This window comes from Tachysurus fulvidraco, chromosome 7 (assembly GCF_022655615.1).
Source record: "Tachysurus fulvidraco isolate hzauxx_2018 chromosome 7, HZAU_PFXX_2.0, whole genome shotgun sequence".
In the NCBI taxonomy this organism is placed as follows: Eukaryota; Metazoa; Chordata; class Actinopteri; order Siluriformes; family Bagridae; genus Tachysurus; species Tachysurus fulvidraco.
The window spans coordinates 29,571,089-29,588,814 of record NC_062524.1 but is presented as its reverse complement, the minus strand read 5'-3'; the positions used below and the strand labels follow the sequence as shown (position 1 = coordinate 29,588,814).

Sequence of the window (17,726 nt, the reverse complement as noted above, 5' to 3'; positions counted from 1 at the left end):
AATCTAAGTAATTAATCTTAACCTAATGAAGCAATTTTAACAAGAAGGATAAACATCCAACATCAAACCATACCTGTAATATGAATCTCTGATGGCTGGCTCTGTTCAGATGTCACTTCTTCCACATAACACTCTATAAACTGTAGCTGTTTGCTTCACCTTCACCTGAAGGAGTAAGTGTAAAAATTCTCAGAATTGTGTGTAGACTGATTTACATTTCAGCATGACTTTCCTTTAGACTGTACACTGCTTATTTAAAACAAAGCAAATGCCTCAGATTTCAGCACAGACAGGAAGTGAAGGTTCCTCAGGTCCCTTTAGTGTTTAATAGCCGTGTGCCATTAATCAGATCCAAAATTCAGCATGTACAATATGATCATGGCTGCTTTATAAAATCATCACATCCAGAGTATTCTAATTAAAGAGGAAGGTCTTCATGATGCTGAAATAAAGTAGCACACATTTTATTGCATCTATCTGCATTTGTTTCTAAAATTATGGAAATAAATTTGTCAGTTTTATGGAACACAAGTTGTTAAAAATCGTCCTTTAATAATCTGAATATAAACAATGAACAACACCAGAAGGTTCCTGTTATCATCTACAAGACAGTTAAAAGCCAAGGAATAATGAGATCATGGAAAAAACAAGATGACAAAAAAGAATGAAAAGCTCAAGAAGAACACACAAGAAGTATTTTCACCTGAACAAAGAAAAACAAGATTTAAATAAACAAACTAAGAATAAAATGAGGACCAATTTAGTGCATTGACAAACAAATTGTAGACAAAATAAAAACAACCCTATAAATATAATCAATTATGGCAGCAATAACGCAACGGAGCTTCTGAAATCTTGAAATATTTAAAACTGTAAAAAAGGGTTCGTTCAGTTTTACAGAAAAATGTCCTGACTTTCAGGTTGGTCAGTTTCCTCTTTGGAGTATCTGTAATAAACTTCAGAAACCAGTCAATTTGCTTTTATTTAAATCTCTACATTTCTAGGGAAAGAGAAAATCAGTCCCTGTGATGCAAATCATCTGAAAGTGCTACTATGCTCTTTTCCACCGGAAAGAACCGGGTGCTGGTTCAGAGCTAGCGCTAGTGCTGGTTCAAAGTTGGTTCCACTGGCGAACCTTCTAAGAACCGATTTGCCTTTCCACCGGCTAGAGAGCCATCACAGCGCCGAGTGTGACGTCACTGTATACGTGTTACGTGTCCCAGCAATGTTAGCGCAGCAGCGGCAAACACAAACACAACAACAATGGCGGTTGTTGCTTTATTGTTAATGCTCATGGTTTTGCGAACCTACATTGGCATCCAAACGCGGCGAATAAAACGTTTACATGCAGCTCCATGTAATCTGTATAAACGGAGGTTGTAATCGATAAAGTACATAACATTATTTTATCGTTAACACAGAAAAAAATTTGCCTTAGCATGTAGCTACCAACTATCATGTGTGCTGATAATATATAATATCGCGGTATGATACACAAGTAAAAGTGTATTAAACATTAGTATAATTAAGGTACATTATCAAATGCGCTAACAGTAACCCCGCCCCCAGCTCCTGACGCAAGCGGTTCTTAAGTCTAGACCAGCAACGTTTTGGTGCTACTTAAGAACCACTTTTCCTGGTTCGGAGCTGGTGCTTTGGCGGTCGAAACAGAAAGAACTGGTTCTAAATTAGGCTCTGGCTCCTAACCAGCACTCGAACTGCCTCGTGTAAAAGGAGCATATTTTGCCTTAGACAATGCTAATGCTTGCTGGTTAACTCAGGGCTAAAGATTGTGTGTGTGTGTGTGTGTGTGTGTGTGTGTGTGTGTGTGTGTGTGTGTGTGTGTGTGTGTGTCTGTAACTAACCCTAGGTTTGTAGGTATCCCTCCAACACTGTAAATAAGTCTCTTGTACTGTTTGATATATTCTATCACACCATATTTTAAATCAAACTCTTGGTAAACTGCAGATATTTGCCTCAAACCCATCTCTATAGTCACATCTTACCATTGCAGAAGCTCTTGTCTACAGAGCAGAGGTCACATTTCCAGTAACCCCATCTACCCTCCTCTGTTGTGTAAGTCTCATACAGTGGTGGTAGGTGGGCTCTGGAATTGCCAGTCTGCTGTAAAGAAAGCTGATTTTATCTCTGCTTTAACTTCCCACTACTCCTTTGATTTTCTTGCGCTAACAGAAACCTGGATGTCCCCACAGAACACTGCTACACCAGCTGCTTCATCCTCTGAATATGCTTTTTCTCACTCACCACAGGAAATGGGCAAGGGTGGTGGTACTGGTTTACTCTTGTCAAAGAGATGGTGTTTCATACCTCTCCTCTTGTCTCATTTAACCAAGTCTTCTTTCGAATTTCATGCCATTTCTGTTACCTCTGCATTCAACCTTCTCATCATTGTTATCTACTGCCCTCCTGGTTCCCTAGGAGACTTCCTGGAAGGAAAGGGGACACTGCTTAGTGCTTTCCCTTCCAACAGCACCCCTCTGACAGTGCTTGGCAATTTCAACCTCCGCTCTGACAAGCTTCAATCTTCTTCCCTCCTGACTCTTCTGGACTTATTTCCCCCGACACTCAACAACTAATTCCCCTCACACAAATGAGGAAATGTCCTGGACCTGGTTTTCATCTGTCCTTCCCCAGCAACAGACATGACCGCTACCCCACTACACATCTCCGATCATCACCTGATATCCTTCACCATCACTCTCCCTATCCTATCTTAAACTACCTCTCACCCCCTCTCTCTTCACTTCTGCCCTGACTGCACCTACATCTCACAGTCAGGATTCCCCTACTCCTTTGTTGTCACATTTCTCAACCATAGCAGCAGAAGAGATTTTACAACTCATCTGGTCTTGCAATCCTACCACCTGCCCATTGGATCCACTCCCTTCCACTATCCTCCTATCTCACAAGACCGTCTGCCCTTCATCACCACTATCATCAATGAATCTCTAACATCTGGTCAGGTACCGACTACCTTCCAGAGAGCAAGGGTTATTCCCATCCTAAAGAAACCTGCTCTGGATCCATCAGACATCAGTAACTACAGACCCGTATCACTTCTCTCTTTTCTTTCAAAAATTCTTGAACGCTTTCTGCACACACTGCTATTCTGATGATACACAACTTATCTCCTCTTTTTCAAAACCTTAGATACCACTGCTTCTGTTTGGATCTCAGCAGATATATCACGGTCTGGCAGATATATCATCGTGGATTACAGCTCATCAGTTGAAGCTAAATTCTAGCAAAACTGACTGCTGATCATCCCAGATGATTCATCCACAGGTCATGATCTTGCAATTTCCCTGCATTTGTGGGGCAGTGGTGCCTCAACTCAGTTAAGGCTTTGAGTTGTTGATTGGTTGCTGCCATTGCTGGGCCCTTGAGCAAGGCCCTCAACCCTCCCTGCTCCAGGGGTGCTGTATCATAGCTGCCCCTGCACTCTGCCCCAACCTCCTCAGTTGGGGTATGTGAAGAAAAGAATTCCACTGCTGTAATGTATATGTGGCTATAATAAAGGCTTCTATGCCACGTTCTATTCTATTCTAACGATCTGATCTCCCCTTCAGTCATAGCTCGCAACCTTGGGGTAACCATGGACAATCAACTGTCCTTTTCCTCTCATGTTGTTAATGTGACTCGCTTATCTCGGTTCCCTCTCTAAAACATTCGAAGGATTTAGCCATTTTTTGACACACTGGCTGCTCAGGTACTTGTTTGGTGTGTGGACAGCTGAGTCACTGGCTTAATTAATAGAAGACCCTAATATGCTTTATTCAATAATGGTTACAAAATAGTGACAAAGAGTTTTTAAATAAAATTGTTTATTGTTTATATATAATTTACAGTATATGCTTTTATAGGTTCACAAAACAAAAACAACAAACACTAATATATCATTAATAACTGATGAGAAGGACAGTAATAGTGTCAAGGTCATTATATCTGACTGTTCTAAGTACACACAGTGTATTTACAGGTTCTGTTCTCTCTCTTCTATATAGGATTTATTCTTTACTACGACACACTGATGTATTAAACCCAGTATATGAACAGACCCTCTTTGACTTTCTCCTTATCACTGTGTCCAGTGGCAGCTTGCAGCAAAAGCTGAACATATTAAATAATAATTATTTGACAAAACATTGAAACTAATGTTAAATTTAAGATGAAGTCAAAGTGGTTGTGTTACAAACAGAACAATAAAATGAGATGTTTGTTCTTCTACTTCTGGTAAATCTTGTTCTCTACCGCCCCCCTACTGATTAAAGCGTATATATTGAAGGTTAAATACATTTCAGTCAGTTTACAATCTGCTGGACTTGAAGGTGAACATTTAGATGTTACAGATCTTTTTTTTTCTTCTTGAAGATGTTTCCATCTGGCTGCACCCTCCAGGCCACTGTGGTATTCTCCAACATGCCATGTTCTTTCAGTTTCTGCTTCCTCTGAACAGAATCAAGATTTAATCTTTAAATTAAAAGAGAAAAGAAATGTCGATAATTAATAACAACAGCAAAATCTTGAAAATAACCAAAATTTTCGCAGGTGAGCGATGATAAACACTTACGGAGAATTTTACTCCAAATTTCTGTAAATTATAGAGATGTCCTCAGACTCACCTGCTCTAAAATGGACGACTGAACAACAGGATCATACACACTGACACAAACTGTGGAATCAGGATAGAAGGTTCGTGTCACGTGTGAGACAGCAGTCAGAGGTGACGACCCTCCACTGGGGAAGAATCCGACATGGATGTTGCTGCAATGGCTGCATCTCTCTGAGAAGACGCATCTGCACTCTGTAGTCTCAGAGAACTCTAGTCCATGACACAAACTGCAGTACAACCTATGCTTCACTGATACGTTGTTTATAGATCAAATCTAGGTGTTGTTTCTGTTAACCACTTAATCAGCTTTTTTTAGCCACTTATTAACTGAAAAGTCTAAGAATCAGCAGCCTACAACAGCAGTGTTTTAGTAGTTGTCATGAACAACTAGTCCGTGATTCGTTTGGATGTCATTACTCGATCCATTTACTAAGGCTGGTGTAGTGGTTACCATCACATGCTCCGCAGTGTGTGGTCCTGTGATTGAGTCTGAGTGTCCTTCCTTTTTAGTTCTAAAGTATCACCAGCTATCATTGAGCTAGTTAGTGCACAAAAGTCCATTAACCTGCAGTAGTACCACTTGTGGTGTAGTAGTTAGTAGCATGGACTCTGTTATGTGTTGTCCCTGGTTTTTGTTGCCTTTATCTATAAAGACATTTATTTTTGCCTTTATCTATAAAGACTTTCTTAGAGCTGTATATTAAGGGAAAAAAGGTCCAGCACTTGCCAGTCATCTTCATTAGTGTAGTGGTAAATAATATGGCCTCTGCTATCAGCAAGCCCTGGTTCAAGGCTGACCTTGCTGGTTTGTGTTGAGCCATTTATTAAGATGAAGGAACAACAAACTACACCTTTCCCACTGTGGTGTTATGGTCAGGGCACAGTCACTGGTGCTTGAGGTCCCTGGATTGAGTCTGGGTGTCCCTGCACTTTAACACCTTGACCAGGTTTCCGTGAGCCGTCTTTATTACGACAAAAGTCCAAATTTCACATGTCTTTCCCTGTGGTGTAGTGGTTAGTCTAACAGTTTCTGGTTCCTGTGGTCACTGGTTCAAATCATAATAATAACAACATTGCTAATAGTAAAAACATTAATAATAATAATGCGATGGGTTGGCACTCCATCCAGGGTGTATCCTGCCTTGATGCCCGATGACGCCTGAGATAGGCACAGGCTCCGCGTGACCCGAGGCAGTTCGGATAAGCGGTAGAAAATGAATGAATAATAATAATAAATGGTCTAAACTCGGTCTATCTGTGTGTTATGATGAATATAAGGAGACTTTAATAATCTGACTGTAAGCTGCTGCTCGTCCTGGTCAGGTGACTGAAGTGTGGTTCACATGCTTTCTGTGTTTATCACCAAACTGTAATATTAACTCACAAACAGAGCCACAGATATTGCTTTCTTCTGGATGTTTGTGTATGACCCTTTTGGGGAGTAACAAAAATAAGAAATGATTCGATACAAAATAAAAATTTACATTTAAATGATCAAATTAAGTTTAACAATAAACTAATTATGTTGGAAGTAAATTTAAACAATAAAAAGCATCTTAATCTCTGCCCATTATTTAAATTCACTTACTAAATAATTTGTTTTTTAGGTTTTAAGCCTTTCTAATAAGCATCAGAGTTATTTATACCGTACCTGTAATATAAAAATCTTCACTAACTCTGGCTCTTCACTGCCTCTACACAACTCTCTACAAATCTCACGTTTATTCACCTGTCTATTTTTGTAAGTGATATTCTGACACGTGCCTTGATGCCCGATGATGCCTGAGATAGGCACAGGCTCCCCGTGACCCGGGAAGTTCGGATAAGCGGTAGAAAATGAATGAATGAATATTCTGACACGTGTGACGCAGACTGATTTCCATCTTACTTTAACATTCACGCAGACTCCAGACCTCTTATTTCAACAAAACCAAATTCTGCCCTATTTTTCTCAGATTTCAGCACAGACAGGAAGTGAAGGAGTTCATCAGGTTCCTTTAGTGTTGAATAGCCATGTGCCAATAATCTGATCCAACATTCAGCATGTACAATATGATCATGGCTGCTTTATAAAATCATCATTGTCTCTTCTTGGTAACTAGGAGGCAGCATTTTTAGACAGTGAGATAAAATCGAACCCATTGGGAAACTAGAGGAAAAATGTAGAGGCATCTTAATCATAATGATTTTAAAATGATGGATCTACAAAGGAGCTCCAGAGTATTGTAATTATAAAAGAAGATCTACATGATGTGTTAAAGGCCAGAAACAGGTAAAGACTACAGTAGATTACTACACCTTATAGTGTGAGAAGTGCACTGAGACAATTTGAATACATTTACTTAGCAAATAAAAAGCACTTCTGTCTGGTGTTTTATTAACGTGTAAAACAAGTCTACAACTAAAATGGTCTTGTTTTACATTGTGTGAGGTCAGAGCTCACACCATAGGAAAGAGGAAAAGAAATCTTATCTAAGACCAGCATTCAGAGTCACAAGTCTAAATGTCAGAGTCTCACAACTGTGAGCATAAAAATCTGTAAGGTTAATATTAGATGAAATACTTCTGTCAGTATAAATCTGTTTGAACAGTAAATTAAAGCAAAGATGCACTTTATTTTAGGATCATAACTTAAATTGCTCTACATTCTTGAAATAAAATAAGGTTGTAAATATACTCCAACATCGTCAGTCACATTCTGTATCATTCTAATTCCTGACATGCAGTCGAGCCCATAATCATCATCTCCTGACAAAGCTACAAATGTCCAGCAATCAGAGTGTAAATGCTGGGAAATGGAGTCAGCACTTCTGTAGCTCAGCAGGTCAAGATATTCCTCAGATGTTAATAAATGTTCTGCTGAAGGACTTTTATCTAACAGCTTTCTAAATTCTGACCCCTTGTTCTGTTTGCTGGTGATATGAGGACAGATTTAAGGTGTTGTGATGATGATGATGATGTTATGGATTCATCATTAATCACCTAGACTGAATTAATAGTAGAAGACCAGAATAAGTTTAATTCTATTCTGGCTACAAAAAGGTTTATTTATTCATAAATAGTTTATAAACATCATCTATTACATTATATATAAAGAATATTCTACTACACATACATTATCCCCAGTTATACAGAATTTTAACATCATCTTGTTGAGTGTTTACAGGAAAATCAGAATGAATGATAGATAGATAGATAGATAAATAAATAAATAAATAATCTCAATAATATAAATGCTAGTTGTTGCTGAGGTTGCTAATCTGATCCTCCTACTGATTTAAAGCTTAAACATTAACATTTCTACAACACATCTACATTTACATTATAGATCATCTTTGTTTTGCTTCTTGAAGATGTTTCCATCTGGCCACACCCTCCAGGTTACTGTGGTGTTCTCCAACATGCCATGTTCTTTCAGTTTCTGCTTTATCTGAAGATCAGAATCAATAACAGTCCTGAATACAAGCACATTTTCTACACTTAACACTAAAGGAACTCTGTGTCTCCACATAAACACTCATTAAACATAAGCACCATAACAGTGTCTGTATTTCTACTAGTCCTGAGACTCACCTGCTCTAAAATAGATGACTGTACAGCAGGATCCAACACACTGCCATCAGACTTCACCTGCAGTCTCACAAGCTGCTGCTCCCTGACTGGTATAACTGTGGATCACACACACACACACACACACACACACGTTTTAGTCAAGACTACTCTTTATATTGTATTCACCTGTCACTAAATTGGTTATTTTTACTACAAAGCAGTTCACTAGATGTCATATTGTGTATGATTGTGACAAATACAATTTCAATTTGCTCCAGCACTACTTTAAAAAAAAAACAAAGAGAGAGGGAGAGAGAGAGTTAGTCTGCTATTCTGCTAAACTAATCCTACATTTGAAACTTGACAAATAAATAATTTGGTGGTTTTGAAGTCACTGCTGATTTAATGTTAGTGTCAGTAACCAAGAAAACAGAAGACTCACTGGTGTGACAGAAGAAATAGTACACGTTGTTGCAGGGTATATCATTGTACCCTCCGATACCCTCTGCACAGTTCTCATTTCCTCCGGCATTATCAGGTTGTCCAGAACCCCATGGTAGGTTTGAAGCAATGGTCCCATCTGACCACGTCCACACAACTCCGTTGAGTCCGAACCAGGAATCACCCTGGATATCTCTCAGCTGCAATATCAAGTTGTTATCTGAGCTGTTAAGCGAGCTGGCCAAGTCTGTGTGATGTGTTCGGCAGTAAGCCTGAGCATCAAGCCAGGTCAGATAAGGACTAGAGATGCCGATGAACTTGGAAGCACCACTGAAATTAGCTGTGGAATTAAATTAAATATATAGATTAAATATAAATGTGTATATATCGAGTTATAGTCAGGACATTGACTCACCATTGTAGCATATGAAAGGTCTCAGTTCGGTACAAGTTATATCTGCCCAGTATCCACCTGAAATAAATAGACCACATGATACATTTCCAACATGAAGATTGGGCTCTCCAGGATACCAGTTTGTATAAAGGACATTCTTCAGTGGGAGCTTGTTTAAGGACCAGCCCCAGCTATCGATAGCGTTGTACAATCCATTCCAGGCAGATGATGCCAGGCCTTTACTTGCTGCTTCGCTCTCAAGTCTTGTCCAATCTTCATCAGTTACAACTGTTGCCAGGTCAGTGTACTTCTCCCTGCAGTAACTCTGGGCATCAGACCATGTTGCGCCGGTCATTATCAGGTAATATTGATGATGGACTGTACGCACGTGGGATACATCGACTGTGATGTGACCTGTTATTGAAATAGTCAGTAAAATCACAGAGGTAGATCATTACATATAGACATTACTAAGAGCTTAAATAAAGTAGTCTGTAAATCCTAGTTAAATCCTGCACTTCAGCCTGGTGTCCAGTTCCGTTTTAGTGCAAGCAACAAACAGAAAAGTAAACACACAAGTGTCTCTATTTTCTTTAACCGTGGCTCATCATTTGTTTTTCTTTGCACATCTACACTTACTGATGGCTTGCTTTTTAAGGATCAAGATTTTTTTTCCTGTTACTTAAAACCTTTTATGGACCTCCGCTTATATCCATTGTCCAACAAAAAGTGGTACAGCTCCCACAGACTTTGACACACAGGGGTGAGCCTGGTCTCTTTTGAAAGAAGAGATTCTCTAGTTTCAGAAACTAGTTTCAGATTGATTCTACTGGCACAAAGTTACAGGGGTTTGAATGCAGATTTTCCTGTCCGCCTGGGTTGTTTTTCTGATAAACTGATTAATCTTATTTTTCTGGAACATGTTAGGGACAAAACAACAACTGAGAGTCATAGCCACATGTCTTGGCTTTCACCAAAAAAAATTCAAGTCAAAAGACCCAAAAATGGATTTTATATGAATATTTTTCCACGGCCCTGGTCGTCGGGTGCAGCGTTTTTGTGTACTTGTTTACTATATAACTTTGAAATAAAAGGCCTCTCTCTCTATCACTCTGGTGTGAAAACAGGCCTGTAACTTGACACCCTGAGCTGTGAGAGGGACAAAAGGTCAGGGATTACGCAAGAATTCTTCTGCGCATCCAGTTCACGCAGACACAGGCAAAGAACATACGGCATGTCATATACCGTTGGAATCGTCTGCTTATTGGCTAAACGGCTGTATAGGTCCCAGCCCATTTCATTGCTATTGGAAGGAGTAATTGTCAGTCAAAGGCAGGTTCCCAAAAATGAGGTCATGCCACCATTGGCTTCTCAGCCGTCTATCTCTGCCATACAAGCACCGATTGGCTCAAATGAGGGCTTATTTGATTCGTTAGGACCTGGGCTATAAATATGACATAGACTTTGAATTTTTGAATATCCCAATTAGGAGTTAGAGCGGCAAAACGAGATGATTTCGCACTTCTGTTTCCAGTTTTCAGAACACTAACAGAATATTTGCGGCGCGACCAGAGCGTTTTGGATTAAAGGCTTACAGATTTCAATTCCTTGGACCTGTGTGGATTTTTGTGGATTATTTGTGTTGGAATATATTACCCCAGTGAAGAAAGAGACGCGTCTAAAGGTAAGGGAAAAACCGGTCTAGCGCCACCTAGGTCAGTTTTGTCCGAAATTTTTTTCTAATTGTATGAAGGCTGTGAATCATATTGTGCTTTGTGTGTGGGCTTAAAAAATTATTGAGAGTATAAACTTTACTAGGTAAATAGGTTTTTTCGTGTTTCTGGAGGATTTGCTTTAAAGTTGAATTGAAGCTTGTTTCTGGGTCATCCCCTAGTGGTGACTTTGACTTCCGTGCCGTGCACGGCACGGCAACCCATAAGACTTACTGTAGACAAAAGCACAATTGTATCTTCATTCTTCTATTCTCTCTAATTCATTTACCTATAAAATCATTATATAGATATAATTAAACAAATTCCATATCAAATTCATTTTCAAAAATCGTCACAATTGTTTTTGTAAAGTTACGTGTAATTATCAGTGTTTAAAATTATTTCATTGAGCTTAGGAGGTCACAGCTTTGGTAAATTAAATATAAAAATCTCTATAATATACAGTACTGTGGAAAAGTCTCAGGCATCCATAAAGTTTAGTTTAAAACAAAATCAATACAAATTGTAGTCATTTATTTTCTACATCTACATAATTAATGCAATTACTACAAAAACATCTTAAGGTTAAATAAATAAATAAATAAATAAATAAATAAATAAATAAATAAATAAATCACAGCTTATAGTGACTTAAAATATATTTATTTAGAATTTTTCCTAAATTACATAAATGAACAACTTACTTATTGGATGTGTATAAAGAGGGAGTACAGAATTATATTTGATATTTATTTACAGGTAAAATAAATGAATAAATCAATATTTAATTAAATAAGCACTAATCTCTTGCATTGTGTTGGTTCCATGTGAACTGATTTACATGAGCAGAGTTTGGAATTCAATTTGTTTTCTTTGTTTTTGTAAAACTGTAACAAGATCAATAAAGAACACACACCCTCCAACACACACACACACACTCGCCCTCCCACACACACACACACACACCACACACACACACACGCGCAAACACATTTTCGCCCGCCCACACACACACACACTCCAACAAACACTCACTCCCTTCAACACACACACGTCCAAGATTATGTGATGCAGCTCCAGAAAGAAAAATTTCAAAAACCCCTAAAACATGCAAATGTATTATTTCAGATTTATTAATCATTAATTTCTGTTTATCAGCCACAGAATATTAATATATTATTATAAACAATTTTTACAGGAGTATTTGAGAATTCTATAATATTTTGGAGAATATTCGTGACCCTTTCACATTGTGGTGAAGAGTTTATTTAATGTTGAATGAGTAAAATAATAGATACAAAAATAAGTTAAACTGATTCGTTGAATAATAAAGAATTTAGTATTCAAACTATTTAGATATGCAATGTTGATTTTTGAACAATGCAATGAATGTTGAACATTTATTTTTAACTGTAGTTAAGTATATATGAAAAATGCTCTCACCAGTGAGACAGAGCAGAAGAAGTAGATTGAGCTTCATGATGAAAGCGTAGCTGTGGAGTCACAAATAATAAGATGCAGCTTAAATAATGTCATCAAACTGTTCATTATTATATAGATTGAATTTGTGTCTGTTGTACAATATATTCTCAAAATCACAAAATATTTTTATTTATTTTTAATCTGATTTATTTCTCTCTCAGACGTTTGCCGTCAAACCAACTCACTGTGTCCTAAAATGTCCTAATTTTAACCACAATATCTGAAACTTTCACATGTTCAGAGTATGAAACTAAATTATAACACTGCAGCACATCTGTCCTAATTAAAAACTATATTAAATAAAAGATTTAATAGGTATTTACTTACAAAGGTCATGCAGTATGTTAATAATAGGTCTTACACACATTATCATACTCCTTCATAATGTATACAGCATTTAGGTACAATGGAATTTAATTTAATGTTTAATAATTATTTAATCAACTAAAAAATATATTTTATTGAAGAAAAAACAAATTTTAAGGCTTTGTATACATTTTTTTGACTTTGTATGATTAATATTATATGCATTACATTTATTTGTAAAAAATTCTAATAACTATTTATAATTAACTCAATTAAATTAAATGCTACTGATTTCCTTTTAAAACTGATTCAATACAAAACTGTAAATTAAACTGTTATTGAAATTCAACTAATAATAATAAGGAGAAGCACTGAACATTAAATCATACCTGTAATATAAATATCTGAAGGCTGCTGTTTCTTCACTAGCTCTGGTTTAGATCTTCACTGCTTGTAACTCTCTAAAAATCTCACCTGTTACTCACCTGAAGGTAAGTGATGTTGTGACACATGTGACGCAGACTGATTTCCATCTTGCTTCAACTTTTACACAGACTCCAGACCTCTTATTTCAACAAAAACAAATTCTGCCCAATCTTTCTCAGATTTCAGCACAGAAAGGGAGTGAAGGAGTTCCTCAGGTCCTTTTAGTGTTGAATAGCCATGTGCCAATAATCATCTACAACATACAGCATGTACAACAGAGATAAAATTGGGAAAAATGTAAAGGCGTCTTTAATTATAATGATTTAAAAAGTTATTGTAATATTGTTGTAGTATTCATACATGTGTTAAAGTTCAATACTTACACTTGTATTCAAATGAATTCAAATAGAATACGCTTCTTCAGTGTAGGACCTGCGTGTAAAACAGCCTCCAGTTTGGACAAACAACTATAGAAGAAAAAAACAGCTTTACATTGGAAAAGAAGAGTATCTAAGGAGATTAAAGTAAAGTGGAAAAATAATTTCACTCATATGCTGTACTTGGACCACACATATGTTGAGACTTGGTGTCATTGGCTCAGGTATTAAAGTAATTTATACTGACGTACATGTCCCTTAGTGACACGTTTTCGGGTTGCGCAGGAAACCCATCCACAATCCCACTAAGGAATGTGTCCTAGTTTGCACGAGTTAGTGTCAAAAACACAAGATCAGAGTTGGTCTTACCTTGAACGCAGGTGTCCTTCGAAGTCCCTCGGCCTTCTAACAAAGGATCCTCTTCAAGTTCTTCTACCTAATCTATTGTTTAGATCTTTAGATGAAGGAGTCAGACTTCTTAGACCTCCTTATCTTTTCAGGGTCCTCACAATGGGAGGCTTTGTTTTTATTAAAAGTAGTGTAATACAGATAGATGTATGTAATGTAATGTAATGTATATGTAAAGTAAAATAAAAGAAAATTACAAATAAAATCTCCTACAAATAAAATAAAAAAAAAAGTCTATGCTTCACGGCCAAAGATTATAGCAAGATGGAAGACCAGTTAGAAAAGATGTGGTAGAAGTCCTTCAACAAATCATATAAACATACAAGCAAACAAACCATATAAAGTCTCTCCCATAACAAAGAATCATGCTTTCAACCTCACATGGTGTTCTCTTCCTCCACTTTTTAAAAACTCTACATAATTCAGTAGATTAGGTTCCTTAGTGCCCCTAGAGGTCAGGAAATTATTTACAAGCCAAGAAAACTCAGAGAACAGAAAGATGCACTGGGAGAGGGATATATTTTTATTCCTCATGCAGTAAAAGGCTGTGATAAAGATAAGATAGAAACAGGGACGAGTTATAGTTTGCCTCAGAGTATGAGTAAGAACAGAGAAAGAAAACCTGAGCAATTAACCCGGGACTAAGCTCCTGAACATGCAGGCCCAGTTACTTAAAACATGACTAGCTGGATCCACTCCTCAAAATATCATTCATTCATTCATCTTCTACCGCTTATCCGAACTTCTCGGGTCACAGGGAGCCTGTGCCTATCTCAGGTGTCATCGGGCATCGAGGCAGGATACATACACCCTGGACAGAGTGCCAACCCATCACAGGGCACACACACACATTCATTCATTCATTCATTCATTCATTCATTCATTCATCTTCTACCGCTTATCCAAACTTCTCGGGTCACGGGGAGCCTGTGCCTATCTCAGGCGTCATCGGGCATCGAGGCAGGATACATACACCCTGGACAGAGTGCCAACCCATCACAGGGCACACACTCTCATTCACTCACACACTCACACACACTACGGACAATTTTCCAGAGATGCCAATCAACCTACCATGCATGTCTTTGGACCGGGGGAGGAAACCGGAGTACCCGGAGGAATCCCCCCAGGGCAAGGGGAGAACATGCAAACTCCACACACACAAGGCGGAGGTGGGAATCGAACCCCCAACCCTGGAGGTGTGAGGCGAACGTGCTAACCACTAAGCCACCGTGTCCCCTTCAAAATATAATTATTTGACCAAATATAAGAGACCTAATAGAGTCATTTAAGATAAAAAAATAAAACTTTGTATAAAGAATGACCAGGCACTAAGGTTCAACAACAAGAACTTTATTATTTAGTCTTATTATTTAGTCTAATTAATAATGAACAATTTCTGCAATTAACAGGAATTTGAGACATTCAGACAGAAATATAGAACACATTTAACATCAGTATTTTACTTTCAATGTAAAAAAAGAAAAAAACCTTATTAAGACAAGTGAAGGTGATGTCATTTATTTTGACAATTGACATTGAATTATGAATGCAAAAAATAGTTGTTAAGAAAATAGAAAGAAAATAAAGGTGAGTAAACAAATCCATTACATTATAGTATTTAATATAGTATTTTAAGCATGTGGATCATTTACATGAAGACTTTACATCATGGTGGTGTTAAGAAAATCCAGAGACTCTGGCAACAAAGCAGCAGATCTGAAGTAATGTCTTGATCATGTGATGATGATGATGATGATGATGATGATGATGATGATGATGATGATGATATTGGAGCTTATATTTTGTAGGAAAATATTTTTTTTTTTACTTGAAGGTTAGCATTTAAATGTTACATAAAAATTAAAGGTTATATTTGGGATTTTCAGAGATCATAAATTACAGATCTTTTTTTTTTTGTGGAAGATGTTTCCATCTGGCTGCACCTTCCAGGTCACAGTGGTGGTCTCCAACATCCCATTTACTTTCAGTTGCTGCATGATCTGAAGGTCAGAATCAGGATTCGGGAGTCAGTCCAAAAAGATTGGAAATGTTTCTCACTCGTGCATACATGTTTGTGAATAACAGAAATTTGTACAGGTGAGCAGCGATAACAGGTGGGTCGATATTTCAGAGACGTCCTGAGACTCACCTGCGCTAAAATGGACGACTGAACAGCAGGATCAAACACACTGCCATCAGACTTCACCTGCAGTCTCAATGTCTGACTCCTCATTGGGGAAACTGTGGAATAAACACACACACACACGAAAATACACACTCAACTTAGTTGATAATAAACATGATAGTTATTTATAGTGAGGTCGCATCAACCATCCCTCACTATATAAGCTTATAGGAAGTTGGACCTGTACTCACTGGTGTGACAGACAGAATAATGCACATTGGTGCATCGTTCGTCATATAAGAATCCGTTAAAAACCACTGCACAGTTCTCAGTGTAGAAATAATTGTCAGGTTGTCCAGGATACCAAGGGAGATTTGAAGCTTTGGTCCCATCTGACCAACTCCAAGAATCCAAGTCTCTGTAGAGACCAATCCAAGAATCTCCCTGGTTAATGCATATCTGCGTGACCAGGGCATCGTCTGAGCTGTTAAGAGCGCTCGCCAAGTCTGTGTGATATGTCTGACAGTAAGCTCTTGCTTCTGGCCAGGTCAGCAGAGGGTTACTGATGGGGATGAACTTGGCAGCACCACTGAAATTAGCTGTGAAATACCATCACACACACACACACACACACACACACACACACACACACACACACACACACACACACACACACACACACACACACACACACACAAACACACACACACATACACACACACACACACACACACACATGCACAAACACACACATACACACACACATACACACGCATAAACACACATACACAAACACATATACATACACATACACAAACACACACATGTACATACACAAACACATACACAAACACACATACACACATATACACAAACACACACATACACACACTTTAAAAGGTACCGTGATAAAAACATCCACAAACCAAAAGTAAACCAAACAAACCAGAATGAGGACTCACCATCGTAGCATATGAAAGGTCTTACTAGATAACATGGTACATCATACCATTGATAAGCTGCAGCTACTATACCACATGTCTCTTGTGTATTATAATTATCAGGCTGTCCAGGGTACCAATTGGTGTATGTGACAGTCATCAGTGGGATATTATTTAAGGTCCAGCGCCAGGTATAAATATTGTTATAAACTCCGATCCAGGCGATTGTTTGCAGACCTGCAACTTTTTTCAATCTAAGAAAATCAGTATCACTTAGAACGGTTGCCAGGTCATTATACATCATCCTGCAGCTTTTCTGTGCATCAAACCATGTCTGGGATGTCATCATCATTTCATATCTGTGAGGAACGGTTCGCAGGATGGATACAGTGACTGAAGTAAGACCTGGAAAATTCAAAATTAAGGTTCAATTATTTTATAACCTTCTCACTATTTATATGATAATGAGTCTGTGTGTGTGTGTGTGTGTGTGTGTGTGTGTGTGTGTGTGTGTGTTATTAACCCAGGCAGAATTCAACTTATACTGTAACTGTAAAAGTAATAACACTGAAAACTAGTGTTTTACTCTGAAACAAACTGGACACATACTTTATTGTGTCGTGATAATTTGAATCGGGCGAAGACATTTTTACGTAATATTTGTGAGGATCCACTTATTGTCAATTTTTTTTTTTATATGAAAACATTTCATGATAAAAAAAACAACAAATACATGAGAATATGAACAGAGTTTGATAACATAGTGGAACATGTTCCATTTGGTAATGATTTTTTTTTACATTTGCATTTGTTTTAAAAATTCTTTACAGTTTCACCAATTAAAATAATAAAGTAAACATATATTACATTCCTGAAATATTCATTTATTGATATAGGAGTAATATTGAGCTCTCACCGGCGAGACA

At 37.7% G+C, this 17,726-nt stretch overlaps 1 protein-coding gene across 1 annotated transcript; it reads right to left on the bottom strand.

Annotated features, from left to right (window-relative positions):
* Positions 1-7,905: 7,905 nt before the first annotated feature.
* LOC125145121 (C-type mannose receptor 2-like) lies at positions 7,906-13,150 on the bottom strand. Its single transcript, XM_047815903.1, has 6 exons — positions 13,006-13,150; positions 12,176-12,225; positions 9,042-9,434; positions 8,628-8,966; positions 8,207-8,301; positions 7,906-8,063 (listed from the first exon to the last, which is right to left on the bottom strand). Exons 2-6 carry the CDS (start codon positions 12,210-12,212, stop codon positions 7,956-7,958), a joined length of 972 nt encoding a protein of 323 aa, XP_047671859.1. The 5' UTR covers positions 12,213-12,225; positions 13,006-13,150; the 3' UTR covers positions 7,906-7,955.
* Between the last annotated feature and the right edge of the window lie 4,576 nt (positions 13,151-17,726).